Genomic DNA, 16405 nt, shown 5'->3' with positions numbered 1-16405 from the left:
AATATCTTCCCAACGTTGCATTTAGTCAAGGTCAGGTTGGTGGCTTGAAATAAGCCATGATGGGAAGTTTGTTTTGCTGTTGTTGTTGTTGGTGGTGGTGGTGGTGGCTTGAAATAAGCCATGATGGGAAGTTTGTTTTGCTGTTGTTGTTGTTGTTGTTGTTGTTGTTGTTTTAAATCATTAATCATCAAGGAAATGCAAATCAAAACCATAATGAGATACCACCTTGTACCTGTCAGAATGGCTAACATCAAAAAGACAGGAAGTAACCAGTGTTGGCAAGGATTTGGAGAAAAAGGAACGCTCGTTCGTTGTTGGTAAAAATGTGAATTGGTTCAGCCACTGTGGAAAACAGTATGGAGGTTCTTAAAAAAATTAAAAATACCACATGATCCCGTCATTCCACCACTGGGTATCTAACCAAAGAATATGAAAATGCTAATTCAGAAAAATATATGCACCCTCACCGTGGGAGTGTTTATACACCGAGGAAATTGGCAAAACTACAAACTTGAACCCTTTCTTTGAGATCTGAACCAACGCATTGTTAGATGCTCTGTGGATATTGATTGGATTGATCTAGATTGAACAGACTTCAGTTGAAAAGTGAGTCAAGGATACAGGAAAACAAAAGCACAAGCTGAGAGGAAAAACTTCTCTGTATAGGCAAGACAGAGGAAGACCTTGGCCTTGGAATGACTGACAGGAAAAAACAGAATATGATTTTTTTACTCTAAGCTAATGAAATAAGCTTCAGCATATTATTTTACCCATCACTTTCACCATTGTCTCTAAAATAAGCATCAGAAAAGCTGAGTGAAATAGTCACTGACAAGCTGTAGCCCCATCAGAGCTCTGAATGCTCTAGGAGAAAATTTCAAAGGCTAGTTCTCTCTGGAAAGAAGATGTCCGAGAAGATACAGTTAATAAGGAGTTATCTGAGATGAAAAATAATTTTAAAAATCTAATATTGCAAAACAGAAAAATGCATGATACCTCAATAATACAAGAAACTTTATCATCAAATATTAAAGAGAAATTAAGGAAGTTGCAAATGACACAGGAAAGAGAATATAAATGCCCAAAAATTGTATCAACACTTGGCCAAGGGAAGGCAGTAACACAAAAATACATCTGTCTGTTTTGGAAGTCAACAAACCACTTCTAAGTTCTTTAATAGAGATTGTGCTATTTCGTAGAATGAGTGAGAAAAGTCCTTTAAGAAGTCATTACTTTATATAAATAAATTAACACATCAAACGGCTAAAACACCTGAAATTAAGCTTGTAAGGACTGATATTCTAGTTCAGCCTCTTACAACACTTCAGTGTCAGAAGTGGGGAGATTCCTTCAAGTCAGATAGTCAAGGCCATCTTACACATAAAAGTGTTATGGTGTGACATTATATTGGTACTGAGCTAATGGAAGCATTTAGCCCCAGGGACCTGCTTTGCCTGTTCAAGTTCAATACAGTCATGCGGTTTTTCAATACGGTCATACGGTTTTATTTCAATGAATTGCTAGGATCCCATTTACTTTTATTAGCACATGGACTACTCAAGACCTAAATACTCCCCTCCATGAACAACCCAAGAATTCTAGGGGCTTGCTTGCTTCAAAAGTGGTCATCCCAACTTCCAACCTACTTCCAAGGAAGATGTACAAAACAAAACCTTTAATTGTCCGCCCCATCCCCCCACCGTTGATTTAGCTGTCACCAATTTGTGACATTGTTGAACCCTAGTCACGCACATTCCAGTAGATGCTCGTCCGTTTGTGGGAGATACTGTTGCTGACCCCAATAGTACCCCCTTCCTAAGTTTCAGTGTAATGATCCTTTTAATTCACCACTATGTGTTTAACCACTATCCCCCAAATGATATCTGCTCTGACAGAATGACTGAAAGCAGACCAATTCGCAGCCTCATTCATACACTGTACCAAAGCCGCCACCCCAAAATCCTTTAGACCTTTTGGCCCAGATTCCCACTTACCTCCTGGTCAATTCCATTCTGTAATCCACCGTGTCCTTTCTTGGGGTGTCCTTTCTGGATGACAGGATTTGGACCAGGCCAACCCTGTAGTCCATGACTAACTTCCCTGAAGTTGCATCATGGAGAGGAATTGGACCCTTGGTTCTTTCCTTCCAGAAGACCATGGATGCTTTAAGCAAATAATCTCAACACCTCTCCAGCCAAAAATTCCTAAGAGGAAAAAGCCTTCATCGAGCTACTATCAAGTACCTCCTTGTATGCACAGCACTAAAAGAGTCACTTGAGTGACTTCTGTCAGTAACTGTCTCCTTAACTGTACTTGTATCTCTACCCATATGTATAGAAGTGGCATTTTTTACAAATTCCATCTCATCAGCCACAACACATTGTTAGGGGATATTAAGAACTGTGAGAAAGCTTAGAAATAATGAAGGATGCCATTTTATTTTGAGGAAGAGAAGACAAACCCAGGGACTCCATCTGATTAAGACCATACTCGATAAAATGATGGTAATCAGGGAAGGAAGGGGATAAAATCTGATGGTGTTAAGGGTACTAACTTGTAACGAGTGGTTAATAAACCTTAGAGCTCTAAGGCACAATTTGATGAATATAGATAATATTATTGTACTATAATTATATAATTTGATAACAACCACATTACAATATTTAAGTATACCAAAGAACACCATACACCTTAAACTTACACAATGCTGTATGTAAAATTGACCAATTTTTAGAAACCCTACTCTAACTAGGCAGAAAATAACTGTCTCACTTCTGTGCCCAAGGCATGGTTTTTACTACCCTATGATAGCATTCATATTTTGGACAGCCAACAAATCCAAAAGACCATTTTCCTCCAGATGGGAGGGTGGACAGCTAGGGTAAAATGAAGATCATCAAGATGGGGATCCCATCCATCTTCTTGGTCAAACTTAGCATCAGTGTTCACTTCGATAACTTTGAAAATACTTCTCCCAATTAGCGTTCTCAATGGCTTGAGAGGAATGGTGGGGAAAGCAGGATAAAAACAAGATTTTTCAGACACTGAATTTCCATAAATGACATCATGAATTATATATTGCTGTTGCTAAGGAGATGTAAGAAGTATGTATCAGAAGGAAACAAAGAAACTGATTACACCAAAGATGAGCAGTCACAGGCTTTGGAGAACCATTCTGCTTTTTGAGTTGTTATGATCAATTCTCTATAGTAACAAAGACATATCAGTCTTCTAAAAATACCCAATCATTTATCCATTCAGCAGAAAACAAAGAAAAGATCAGTGCAGTACTCATAGCCCTCTTCCATTTCAGAGCACATAGGATGCGGGGCCCTTTTCCTGCCATGTTGACCAAGAATATTTACCACCTCTCCCTGTTTAGTCCACGAGACACCACCCAATTTCCAGAATTTGAAGATTCTACCTTGAAAATTCTCAACTAGGAAATGACTCTCTTCTCTAAGTTAACAACTAATTTCCAGTCAGTGAGTAATTTTTTTCCTGAAACTTCCACTCAGTGGAAAACAAATTAAGAGGGAAAAACTTAAGTAAACAAATCTGCAAAAAGAGGCCACGACATACAGAGGTGGAGACACCTCTAAACTCACCAGTCAAAGAAAGCAGGAGCTTCAGGTTTATCTCAAACAAAACCGTAATTTTGACCAGCCCCTGATTGAGCCTCACCCCATGAATGACTTCCAGGACCTCTGGCTTTTTGGGACTAAAGGAGAAAATTATTTTTAGCACAACTATTTGGAAACCTCTGAGAACTTGGATCTCTTTTTCTGTCTGGTACCAAAGCAAGTTTTTCGCTGAAGCTCTCATGAAAGATCCTCAGTCTCTTGTGGATTTAGAATCCTGGAGCAAGCCACCAACCCAGAGAAAGGTATGGTGTTTCTTTTTTTTTTTTTTTTTTTAGAACTTTGGCAAATGTAGATGCAGTGGCCCATTTCATGATGGTAGCTTTGGAGTTTATTAAACAGACAGCTCTGTAAGAAAAATCCATGAAACTGAAGACCTGAGTTCAAATCTCTGGTCTGACAGTAGTTTTGTGGCCATAGACAAGTTACCTGACTTCTTGAGACATCAGTTCCCTGTCCAATCGACCACAGGGGGTCCTTTGGAAAGATGATACGGACTTAACGTTGCTCTGTAGGCTACAAAATCTTTGCCAGCTCTCAGAATATTTTACTCTTATGCCGTCATAGCACTTTACATAAAGCAGTCGAAGCTTTATCAGTCATGAGCTGTTGATATAACTAAATGTTGAGGAATACATGCTTTCTTCATTCAGCCTTCACTGAGCCTCTCCAGTCTTGGTCCTAAATGTTAGCGATACAGAGTTTATATTTCGGTGGAGAAAAAGCAAGGAGATAGACAGTCCTAACACAGCGTAGTTGTGAGGTGCTGCACGCCGCGTAGTGACAGGAGAAGGGAAGGTTTTCCATGGCTAACCGGAGAGGCACTTGTGAGGAGGAAAACTGGAGCCCCAAAGACAGAGATGAGGAACCAACCAGAAGCTTCTGGTATATGAACACCTAAGTTCTCTACCCTGTCTTGCTCACTCCTAGGGTCACTCCTAGGGCAGCTAGGGAAGGATAAAACCTACTATTGTGAAATGTCTTCCTCTGGGGGCCAAGGATATGTCACGTTTTGGCCACGCCTGGTTACCTATCTTTTCCCTAATGATTTCCAGGCAAAATACATTCTCAAGTCAAACTAGTAATCGAGTCAGCCCTTTGTCATGAAGTGATGTGACAGTTTCCCTCCCATGATGTGGGGGAAAACTCGAGTGTTTGGAGACAGGAAGAGCTCAGTTCAAATCCTGCCTGTGCCATTTTTATGGCTGTGTGGACCTGGGCCCTCAGAGTCTCAATTATCTTGTTTGTAAAATCGAGATAATATCACCTACTGTATACGAGTGGTTTAGGGATGAAGTAAATGCTGTTTTAAAACACCCAGCACAGGGGGCCTGGGTGGCTCGGTTGATCAAGTGTCTGACTCTTGATTTTGGCTCGAGTCATGATCTCACAGTTCATGAGCTCAAGCCCCACGTCAGGCTTTGCACTAATGGCATGGAGCCTGCTTGGGATTCTCTCTCTCCTTTCTCTCTGCCCCTCTCCTCTTCATGCTCTCTTTCTCTCTCTCTCTCTCAAAATTAAAAAAAAAAAGGGGCGCCTGGGTGGCGCAGTCGGTTAAGCGTCCGACTTCAGCCAGGTCACGATCTCGCGGTCCGTGAGTTCGAGCCCCGCGTCAGGCTCTGGGCTGATGGCTCGGAGCCTGGAGCCTGCTTCCGATTCTGTCTCCCTCTCTCTCTGCCCCTCCCCTGTTCATGCTCTGTCTCTCTGTGTCCCAAAAATAAATAAAAAACGTTGAAAAAAAAAAAAAAACCATAAATAAATAAATAAATAAATAAAGCACAGTAATAAAAATGCTAGTATGTTCCCTGCATTCCAACTCATCTGGGTTTTTTTTTTTTTCACTTAGTGTTTTTTCTGTTATGGCAAAATATACGTAACATAAAACTTACAATTTTTAAGTATACAGCTCTGTGGCAGCAAGGATACTTACACTGTTGTACAACCATCACACCATCATCTATCTCCAGAACTTTTTGAGACTTTGAACTCATTAAATATTAACCCCCACCCCACTCTCCAGCTGCTGGCAAGCACCATTTGACCTTCCATGTCTCCAATTTTGACTATTCCAGATACATCATGTAGGTAAAATCATGCAATGTTTGTCCTTTTGTGACTGGCTTATTTCACTTAACATAAAGTTTTCAAGATTCCTCCATGTTGTAGAATGGGTCAAAATTCCCTTTTAATGGTCGAATAAGATTCCATTGTATGTAGGTACTATACTGTGTCTATCCATTCATCCGCTAATTCACCTTTTTGCTGTTATGAATAATGCTATGATGAGAATGGGTGTGCAAATATCTGAGTCTCTGCTTTCAGTGCCTTTACGTATATACCCAGAAGTGGAATTGCTGGATCATATGATAATTCTAGGTTAAGTTTTTTGAGGAATTAACTTACCGTTTTGCACAGCTGTTGCGCCATTTTACATTCTACCAAGTATGTTTTTTCCAGGTTTACTGAGATATAATTGACATACAACATTGTGTAAGTTTAAGGTATGCAATGTAAAAGTTTGATACATATATGTATTGTGAAATGATTATGGCAATAAGTTAGTTAACACATCCATCACCATACATAATTATTATTTTTCGTGTGCACTAAGAACACGCAGTAACATCTCTTCTCTTAGCGACTTTCAAGCATGCAAGAGACTATTATTAATTGCAGACACCATGCTGCACATTAGATCCCCAAAACTTATTCAGCTTGTAACTGAAAGTTTGTATTTTTTGACCACCATCTCCCCATTTTCCCCACCCTCCAGCCCTGGGCCACCACCATTCCACTTTCTGTTTCTATGAGTTCAGTGTTTTAGATTCCACATATAAGTTAGATCGTACAGTGTTTGTCTTTCTCTGACTTCTTTCACCTAGTATATTGCTTTCAAAGTTCATCCGTGATGTCACAAGTGACAGGATTTCCTTCTCTTTATGGCTGAATAATATTTCATTGTATATATACCACATTTTCTTTATCATTCATTTGCCAGTGGATATTTAGGTTGCTTCCATGTCTGGATTATTGTGAATAATGCTGCAATGAACGTGGGAATATAGATAGCTCTTTGATATCCTATTTTCTTTTCTTTTGGATATATACGCAGGCGTGGGAGACCACTGCCAAGGATCTTTTTCTCTGTGTTCTCTTCTAGAGGTTTTCCAGTTTCAAGTCTTATATTTAAATCTTAATCCATTTTTAGTTGATTTTTTGAGTGGTATAAACTAGTGATCCAATTTCATTCTTCTGCATACAAATATACAGCTGCCCAACACCATTTTATTGAAGAGACTATTCTTTCCCCAGAAAGTATTCTTGGCTTCCTTTTCAAATATTAGTTGACTGTATATACATGGGTTTTTTTAATAAGTAAAAACATGCTATTTACAAAGAGATCTCAACCAGTGGACACATTTTCTAAAAGTTCAATTTTTGCAGTGATTTATTCAGTATTTCTCCAAGTACTTTCATGATGAGTTTAGCAAGAACAAAGGGTTCTATCACTAAAAATCTTAGAAAACACTACATGCTACATTCCTGCCTTACACATTCAAAACACATTTTTGACATAAAGAGTGTGAAATCTATAGTACCATAAAGTAAATATAAGTTTCAAAAACTGAAAACCTGTTACTTTATAATCCCTACAGAAAAATAGGATACATTAGCATCCCAGGACAGATCTGCACAAGATTAACAATATTTCCAGAGCTTTGATTTTCTCACTCCAAAGGAGCGTGATGTGGGAAAAAATACATTTTAGCACATATTCTACATAAATTTGCATATTCAATGTAATTCTTCAAAATACTTTGTATGAGGCATGACTGCAAATGTGGATGAGGTTTCTTTTTGTAGTTTTGAAAATGATCTAAAATTGGAGTATAGTATACATTGAGTTGTGTACTTTAAATTGGTCCAATTTATGGTGTGTAAATTAAATCTCAATAAATCTGTTAAAACATATTATAATGTTTATAAAACCATGACCCACATAGTGCAGTCCCAGCCAAAATAACCAAATCCACTTCAACCCAGTGGGACAGTGGGCAAAGGATAGATTATTCAATATAAGGTGCTGAAAATATACAGCTGGATCCCTACCTCACACTTTTTATCAGAAACATTCTAATGGGTCAAAGATTAAATGTGAACAAATGAAACAACAAAGAAACTGAAAGTGGGAGAATTTTTTTTTTTTTTTAGTATCGTGGAGTGAGGAAGGCCTTTTAAATGGAATAAATTGAACTTCAAAAATGTTTTTATAATAAAAATTTTTTAAAATTCATGAACAAAATACAAAGGCAAACTGGGGGAAGCTATTGTCTGCTCATATCATAAACTATGTACACACACACACACACACACACACACACACACACACACACAAAGCGACTTATTGTACTGTTGCTTATACAAGAATGAAAAAATCCCAAATATCCATCAGTAGGAGATAGGTTAAATGTAACACAACCATATAGTGGATATTCTATAGTCACTAAAAAAAGGATGAGGCAACTCTACCTACTGATAACAGAAAATCTCTTAGGTACCTGAAAAAGCAAGATATAGAAAGTTGCATATTTTTTGCCAAAGTGGAGAAGAAGACACACAAGAAACTAGCAACAATGATTGCCTCTAGAGAGGAGGACTGCATGTCTGGAAGACTGGGAGGAAGGGAGAGATTTACTTCTCATTGCATACCCTTTTTTAATTTTATAAATGTGCATGTTCTATTTGTACCAAAAAAAAAGATAATTATTTAAAATATTTCTAAATACTTAGACTATGCAAAATTGAAACAACTGAAGTCTTTTGTTTGTGTTTTTAAACACTGTGAGAGGGACCCACAGACCCCTTGAATATTTAAGTTCTTTTTTCTCTTTCCCTTATAATATTCTCATATTCCATTCTCCCATGTTTTTCATTTAGTTTTTCATAAAACACATACCTCACCCTGCCAAAAAAAACCCAAAAAAACAAAACAAAAAAACTTCTCTGTCCACAGCGTGAGTTTTTTATGCCAAACACTGTTCTAGATGGTTGTAGAAATCAATGACTAAGACAAAGATCCCTGCTGTGTGCCCTCATCCCTTACGTTCCATCAGATGGAGATATACCATATTTTTAAATCATAATAAAGGTAATAATAATCTAGTGAGTTAGAAGATGGTGGGTACAAAGAATAGAAAACAATAGAGCAGAAGGAGGGGGGTGGAGGTATGAGATGGCAGATGGCAGATGGCAATGTTAAATACAGTGTAAGAATTGGCTTCAGGGAGAGGTTGGCATTTGAGCAAAGACTCAAAGAGGGAGATGAGTGAGTGAGACATGTAGACAACTTGGGGAAGAGAAAGACAGAGGGAAGAGACAGCATGAAGGCCCTAAGGCAGAACATTCCTGGTGTCTTTGGGAGACACCAAGGCATCCTGAGAGACTGGAGCTGGAGAGAGGGAGAGAGAGTAGCGGAGGATGAAGTTAGGGAAGTAAGGAGGGTGGGTGCCCAATCCAGTAGACCCTTGAACCATGTACCATGAGACTTTTGGCTTTTAAGTAAAGTGAGGAAACATGGCAGGGTGATGCCACTGTAGTTTTCTATTATAACCCACACTCCTTTGTCATCCTAATAAACTGAGTCCCGAGACTCAAGTGGCCAGTTACCACCACTCTGTCATTATGTGTCAGGCAGCACAACACATTGTTCCTCGATTCTGATGAGGACTCTTAATGGATAATCATTTTGAGAGCCTTTCAAAACTTCTAATTGGGGATGCTTCCGGCATTTAGACTACCATACAGACAATATTCTAATGCATTTGTCAATGAAAGGCAAACCATTTGTTCAATGAATGCATCTGTTTCTTTTTTTTTTTTTTTTTTTTTTTTTTGGCTCTTTCATTATTTTCTTTTTTTTTTCCAATATATGAAATTTATTGTAAAATTGGTTTCCATACAACATGAATGCATCTGTTTCAATTGTATTAAGTTTTTACCTCCTTTGAGCACCTTTTTGCCTGGCTATTGGAAATATTAATATCCTTTCTTCCAAGCACATGTTTAGAATTTCTGCTTTTTCTATTCACCATAACCTGGAGCCTTACCCCAAGCTTCTTTGTAGACTGATCCCTGACTATTGGCGTGTTTGTGTTTTCAGCTTCTCCATCGTAATGTCTGAGAAGCCACTTCCCACAGCGCCTTCTCTCCAAGTAATTTCAAGTTCATCTTAGAATCAAGTCCTGGTCTCAGCTATAGGATGCCATCCCATGTCTCTTTAAACATTTAAACATTTAAACTTTTATGAGTATCTCCTATGAACATGTTCTATTCTTTCAAATTCTTTCTCAAAGCCTCCTCTCATCCATTTTTTACACACAAAAAAGCTAGCAATTTCATCATCACAGTTTTGTTTTAACTGTGGCAGAGGTATGGATAGAATGTTCTTTCATTTTCTATCATCTGGGACACCTTTGAAAAGGCTGGTATCTTTATCAGATCCACCGGGCTTTTCAGAAAGTGCCTTCATCCCAGTTGAGCAATGGAATCAGTAATGTTGAATTTGTGCTCTATTATAAGCAGACAGTGCACAGCAAAAATGTTCTCCTGGATGTGGGGGAGGGAGAACGGTGGGGAGAGACACTGGTGACGTGGAGATTTGGTGAAGGATACAGGGCCTATATCTGGGTAAGTTGCTTCAGTTTCTCACTAATAAGATTTCTAGGAATAGACTTATTTTGAATCACATGTGCACGCTGTGTTTTTCTCAATTTGTCATTCCTATGCTCTGGCAAATTTCTAGGTCTAATTCCAAGATGTTGCAATTTCCCCATGGGTATCATAAAACTGGTACAGCGCGCCTGGTTAATTTTCTGATGTGGCTGTAAGAAAGCAAGGAAGCCCCATCCGATTGCTTTTTTTACATTTCATGATTATTTCCTTTGGGCGGGTACATGCCAGGCATATACGTCAAGCGATGTTGAGATTTCTTATTAAAGCACAGGTCCAACTACCCCAAAACTATTCATTTGCACTGCCCTAAAACCACGTGCATACATTCTCCCATCCAAGAAGCTGCTAATCCTAGGGACCATTTAGCCTAGAAAGTCAGGTGTCCCAGCCCATATGGCCCACCGCTCAGTTTATATGCCAAACGTCATGCTAATAAACGATCCGTCATTCTCAGGATCCTGTTTGTGGAGGGAAAAACCAAGTCCTATTAGACCACAACTAAAGAGACCTGTTGTCTGCCTCCCTAGGCACATGTGACACCATGCATGGTTTAATTTCACTCAGCTCTTTAATTGAGCCCTGGTGCTAACAGCTTAATGGTTCACTAGGGCATTGTATTCTGCAGATTTTAAATTAAAGTTTGAGCCCCCCCCCCCTCCTTAGGACATACACAGTACTCCAATTAACACTAATTGGTTTTACACATGATTATCAAGTGAAAAACATGGTTTTCCTGAAAATGCCACTTCTTTTCTCCTGCTTAAAAAAACCCACAAATTCTAAGAAAATGACCATGGATGCATGCCAAGACTAGATATAAGGATGCCTAGCATAGTGTTTATATTGGCAGAAAACTGGAAGGAAATATCTACAATGGAGAATTGTGTACACAAAGAATAGTACAGAAAATGCAACATTTTTTTAATGTTAAGAATAATTTTTGACATGGGAGGATGTTCATGATGTATTGTAAAGGGAAAAAAAAGTTGGAGACATACAGGAGGGGCATAATATCATTTTCCTCCACAGCATAGACAGAAAGACCGGAAGGATGTCTGTATCAAAATGTAAAGAATAATTATCTCTAGTGGTGGGAATATTGTTGATGTTTACCTTATTCGTTTGCATTTCTAATTTTCTAAAAATAATGCATTATTTCTGCAAGAAGAAACCATCATTTTTCAAAGTCCATCATCGAGCCTACAGGAAAAAAAAATGCAACAAGTGGCTTTATTTTGAATTTTTTTTAACCTTTCATCTCCACCAACCCTTGTGTGGGACACTGAGAACCCTCTATCAGTAATGTGTTAATAGTTTCCAATGGAATTACGAGAGGTAACTAAGGTTTTATACATGCGTGGAGAGGCGAGCGCTGAAGTACGCGGTTGCCAATGCCCGCCCTCATGTTCATTTGTGCCAAAACTACCACCTGAGAGGGTGGATTTATGTCCCTGTGTTTCTTTTCCAGAGCCAAAGATGTTTATCTTGCTCTATGTTACAAGTTTTGCCATTTGTGCCAGTGGACAGCCTCGGGGTAATCAGTTCAAAGGAGAGAGCTACTCCCCAAGATATATCTGTAGCATCCCTGGCTTACCTGGACCTCCGGGACCCCCTGGAGCGAATGGTTCCCCGGGGCCCCATGGTCGGATCGGCCTTCCAGGACGAGATGGTAGAGACGGCAGGAAAGGAGAGAAAGGTGAAAAGGGGGCTGCAGGTAATGAACGATGAAGTGCCATGAAACACCCCTCGTTCACCCACCCACCCTCCCCCGCCTTAAACCGCTTCCTTTCTCTGTTGCCTTTTCTAATGGGAATTGCTCCTGAAATCCCTTCTCTATTTCACCTTCCTCAATCATAACAATGTGTTGAGCCCTTACTGTGCTTTAGATACCGCTCTGAACTCTTTACCTACACCTTATTTGATGGCAATGACAACTCTTTTGGTTATCCCATTTTACAGATGAGAACACAGAGCAATAACATGGTTAAATTAATTACTGAAGACGGAAGTTCACTGCTAGTGACCGGCAGAGCTGGACTCAAACACTGATGCCCGTGGCCACGGGGCTGTTATAGCTAGCAGGCAATGGCTGGATGTGCGGGGGCATGGATGGATAGACAGACAGATGGACAAGGAAGAGAAATGGACAGACGAAGCAGAGGCAGGAATTAGGAGCCAAAAGCACAGATGCCATCCTGACCTGTACTAAATATCCTGAGCAAAGCTGCATAAAGGACTTCTAGGTTTTATTTTTCACAGATGAAATGGCAATAGCACTGTTTAGCCCACCTTTCGTAGCTCATCTCTTTCCCTCCTGTCTTGTCCCAGCTAGAAAAGTACATTCGTATCACCCTTAACAGCAACACAATTGCTCCCTACTACTTCAGGAATGTTTACTTTCCCCCCCCCCCCCACAAATAAATTGGCCCAGGAAGATTGCCAGACTCTGCAATCCTTCAGAGTAAACCGAATTGAAATTCTAGAGAAGCTGGGTTAACTCTAAAAGAGGAAGCGATGTGGCATCAATCTTTAAAAACAAGTTTCCGAGTGTAAAGGCTAAGACAAAAGACAGGAAGAGAAAAGTCAATTAGTCTAAGAAACATGTCTCTATCTAGTCATTGCCCCTGATTTACTGGTGTTACGTGAAATAGCAGCATAATATACATGCAAGTTACTGGATAATAATTCATTTCTGAATTTGTCCTGCAGAAAATACTTGGAAAATCAGTAGCTACCGAATGTGTGAATATTGTTCAATATTAGATTAAAAACCTTTAGGTAAAGGTTCAACATCAGATAAAGAACCTTTAATTTGGAGCTTACATCTTAATCTATGGTGACACCTATGACTACAACTTACCGCTGTGTCATGATCACGAATAGCCTTGAAATCCTGTAATAATAACAGGACCGTCGCTACATACGACCAACCCTTTTAGTTTCTTTACTGTGTCTGGAAGCAATAATGTAGTGCTTCCACAAGCATGTATTGGAGTCAGTCTGATTGAGGCTTAGATCTCGGCTCCTTCAATTACTAACCTAGTATCCTTGGACCAATAACCGCTTGAAGCCTCAGTTTCCTCATTTGTAGTAAGGGTGATTGTGACAGTTAATAATACAATAATACACGGAAAACACTCAGTAGGGTAACTGCCATCTGGTAAACACTCAGTAAATGTTAGTTCTTATTACATATCACACAGTGATCTGCAAACATGAGTCATAGCTAACTTGCTGAATATCCAAACTCATGTAATAAACTCGAAATGGGCGCTCAGTTTCATTAAGTAGTTCTGATATCATTTAAAAATACACATGTGGAGAGGTGCCTGGCTGGCTCACTTGGTGGAGCGTGAGACTCTTGATCTCAGGGTTGTGAGTTTGAGCCCCACATTGGGTGTAAAGATTACTTAAAAAATAAAATCTTTAAAAATATAAGTATGTAGAGGGGCGCCTGGGTGGCTCAGTCAGTTGGGCATCCGACTTCGGCTCAGGTCGTGATATCATGGTTCGTGAGTTCGAGCCCCGCGTCGGGCTCGGTGCTGGCCACTCAGAGCCTGGAGTCCGCTTCCGATTCTGTGTCTCCTTCTCTCTCTGCCCCTCCCCCACTTGTGCTCTGTCTCTCAAAAATAAATAAATGTAAAAAAACATTTTTTAAATATAAAAGTATGTGGATATGCATTCAGATTAAATTGAATTGTTCATAATTATTACAAGGTTAACCATATGAGGTCAGCTACACCTCCGTATTCATGGGGCACCCAAGCATTGTCCTTCAACAAGCTTCTTGTGTACCTGTTGTTATCCAGTATTATTCCAGACCAGTGTTTTTCAACCTCTATCCTAATGATATTTCAGGCCAAATAATTGTTTACTGTGGGATGGATATCCTATGCATTAGAGGACATTTAGCAGCATCCGACTAGCTGCCAGTGGCACCCCCACCAACTATGACAACAAAAATGTCTTCAGACATTGCCAACTATTCCTTGGTGGGCAGTGTAAAATTGTCCCTGGTTGATATTACTGTTCTAGACAAAAAGAACACAAACATGAATAAGACATTGCCTTGATAAACATTTGGGTGTGGAAGGCCAATATAGAAACATATAATTACAATATTCATCATCATCATCATCATCATCATCATTATCATAGCCATTTATTAAGAACTTACTACATCGGGAATTTTACATTTAATACTTAATGTTTATCATAAGCCTATTAGAAAACATTATAATCAGCAATAATTGTGTTACAATGGAAAAATTGAGATTTGGAAATAAAATGACTTTGCGAACCTGAGATTATTTAAATCCAATATGCACACATACACACATAAGGATTTAGAACATCTAAGAAAGGTAGGAATGCCTTTGTGATCAATGAAGAAAAACACACCTTATTTACAAACAACAGTAACAGAGCCCTGGTGTTTTGGGGATAAGCTGTTAATGCATCTGAAACTGGGCACAACATGGCTAGTAGTCTTTGATTCTTCTTTCCCCTTTAATGACACCACGAATGTCTTCTCCTTCATGTGCCCTTGGTAAACATCCCCACCACATCCATCCCAACCAAGCACAAGCAGAATCAAGCATATTTTGGCTCAACTTCTCTACCTTAAATTACAAATACAGAGCTTATCATTACTGAATTAGAAACTTTCTATTAAAAATATGTCTCCTTCACTGGTCTGTCATAATTACTGTTGTAGCAGAATAGTACCATTTAATTTAATCTGAATGCACATCCATATAAATATCTTCAGGTAGCACTGGAATCACCTCATGAAACCCATCACTCTGGTTTCTTATATGGCTTTGCATATTCATGAACTTAGCTATGACCCATATTTGCAGATCACAGTGTAATATGTAGTAACAGCTAACTTGGGGGTGAAATAGGTGTCATTCATATCAATGTCCCACTCAGTCCCTAGCATAGTGCCTAGCATGTAGTAGATGATCAATCAATATTACACAGTTTAGATGTATGTATGCATGCACACACAAACCCTGGGATGGATGGATGGATGGATGGATGGATGGATGGATGGATGGGAGAAAAAAATAACACTGAAGAAGAAATCTTTGTAAGCCCATTTCATGGAGAACTAAGAAATCCTTTCTCTCCAAGTGTTAGTACCTAAACATAGACTAACCAGTACTCCATAATTCTCCCTCTACGTAATCATATGTCTAACTAAGTAGGAAGAGGGAGACTGATTTATCCCTTCTTTCCATTATTCATTAATTGGCCATTAGCACAGGTGAAAACCCTTCATGCAAATAGGAAGAATTACTTCAAGTTACTACAGCTCATCTCTGATTTTCTAATTCAATAACTATAGAAACCCAAACACTGAGATGGTAAAGATCTTTCCATGGCTAGCATTGTAAAATTGCATTTGTGGTTTTGTCTCAAAGAATTTTCAGTAGGATGAGGCCTTAGTAGGATGTTGGCCTAGTCCAACACCTTCATTTCAAGGACTGAGAAACAAGTCAGAGAGATGAAGCCCCTTCTTCAAATTCACATAATGAATCCATGGATGAACTAAAGTTTGCCGGTCTGCTGAGCCACTGTTGACTGCTTTTCTCACTAGGTTTGGAGTGGATTTAAATCCAGTTCTTCATATTGAAGCATTTGAAACACAGACAAGTGACTTGCCCAAAGTCATAGAGACAGGAGGATTGGAGTACGTAATGAAATTTAATAGTCAAAATTGTTGCTGATGCCAAAAAATTTTTCTATTATACATCCAAGGTCACTCATGACCTTCACCCATGAAGACAGCAAAAGTTAAGCTCCTATTGAAGATAAAAATAACAATTTAGAATTTGTGGTCCTTGATTCAAAAGTAAATTTAACATAAAATTGTATTCATATTTTATTTCTACCAGAAAGAAGCAAACATTGAAAGATCACACTATTATGGCCTTATTTCAAGAAATCAATACCAGAGTATATTCTGGCCGGGACCAGGGGAATTTCAACTTCACAACAAAAGCCATCCAGAGCTTTAGGACAGT

At 39.0% G+C, this 16405-nt stretch overlaps 1 protein-coding gene across 4 annotated transcripts in view; it reads left to right on the top strand.

Moving 5' to 3' along the window:
* Positions 1-16405, top strand: part of C1QTNF7 (C1q and TNF related 7) — a 110994-nt gene that overhangs the window by 89048 nt on the left and 5541 nt on the right. For 3 of the 4 annotated variants that reach the window (XM_019453685.2, XM_019453682.2, XM_019453683.2), the window contains exon 2: positions 11842-12087. In XM_019453685.2, the coding sequence (XP_019309230.1) occupies positions 11850-12087 (238 nt within the window). In that variant the 5' untranslated portion in view covers positions 11842-11849. Of the gene's footprint in view, positions 1-3179; positions 3887-11841; positions 12088-16405 lie in introns of those variants that run through there. The other variant, XM_019453684.2, reaches the window with a different exon arrangement.

This window comes from Panthera pardus, unplaced genomic scaffold, assembly GCF_024362965.1.
Source record: "Panthera pardus isolate Hobbes unplaced genomic scaffold, ASM2436296v1 HiC_scaffold_13, whole genome shotgun sequence".
In the NCBI taxonomy this organism is placed as follows: domain Eukaryota; kingdom Metazoa; phylum Chordata; class Mammalia; order Carnivora; family Felidae; genus Panthera; species Panthera pardus.
Note: the sequence above shows the minus strand (reverse complement) of the source record. Positions and strands in the feature narration are given on the sequence as shown.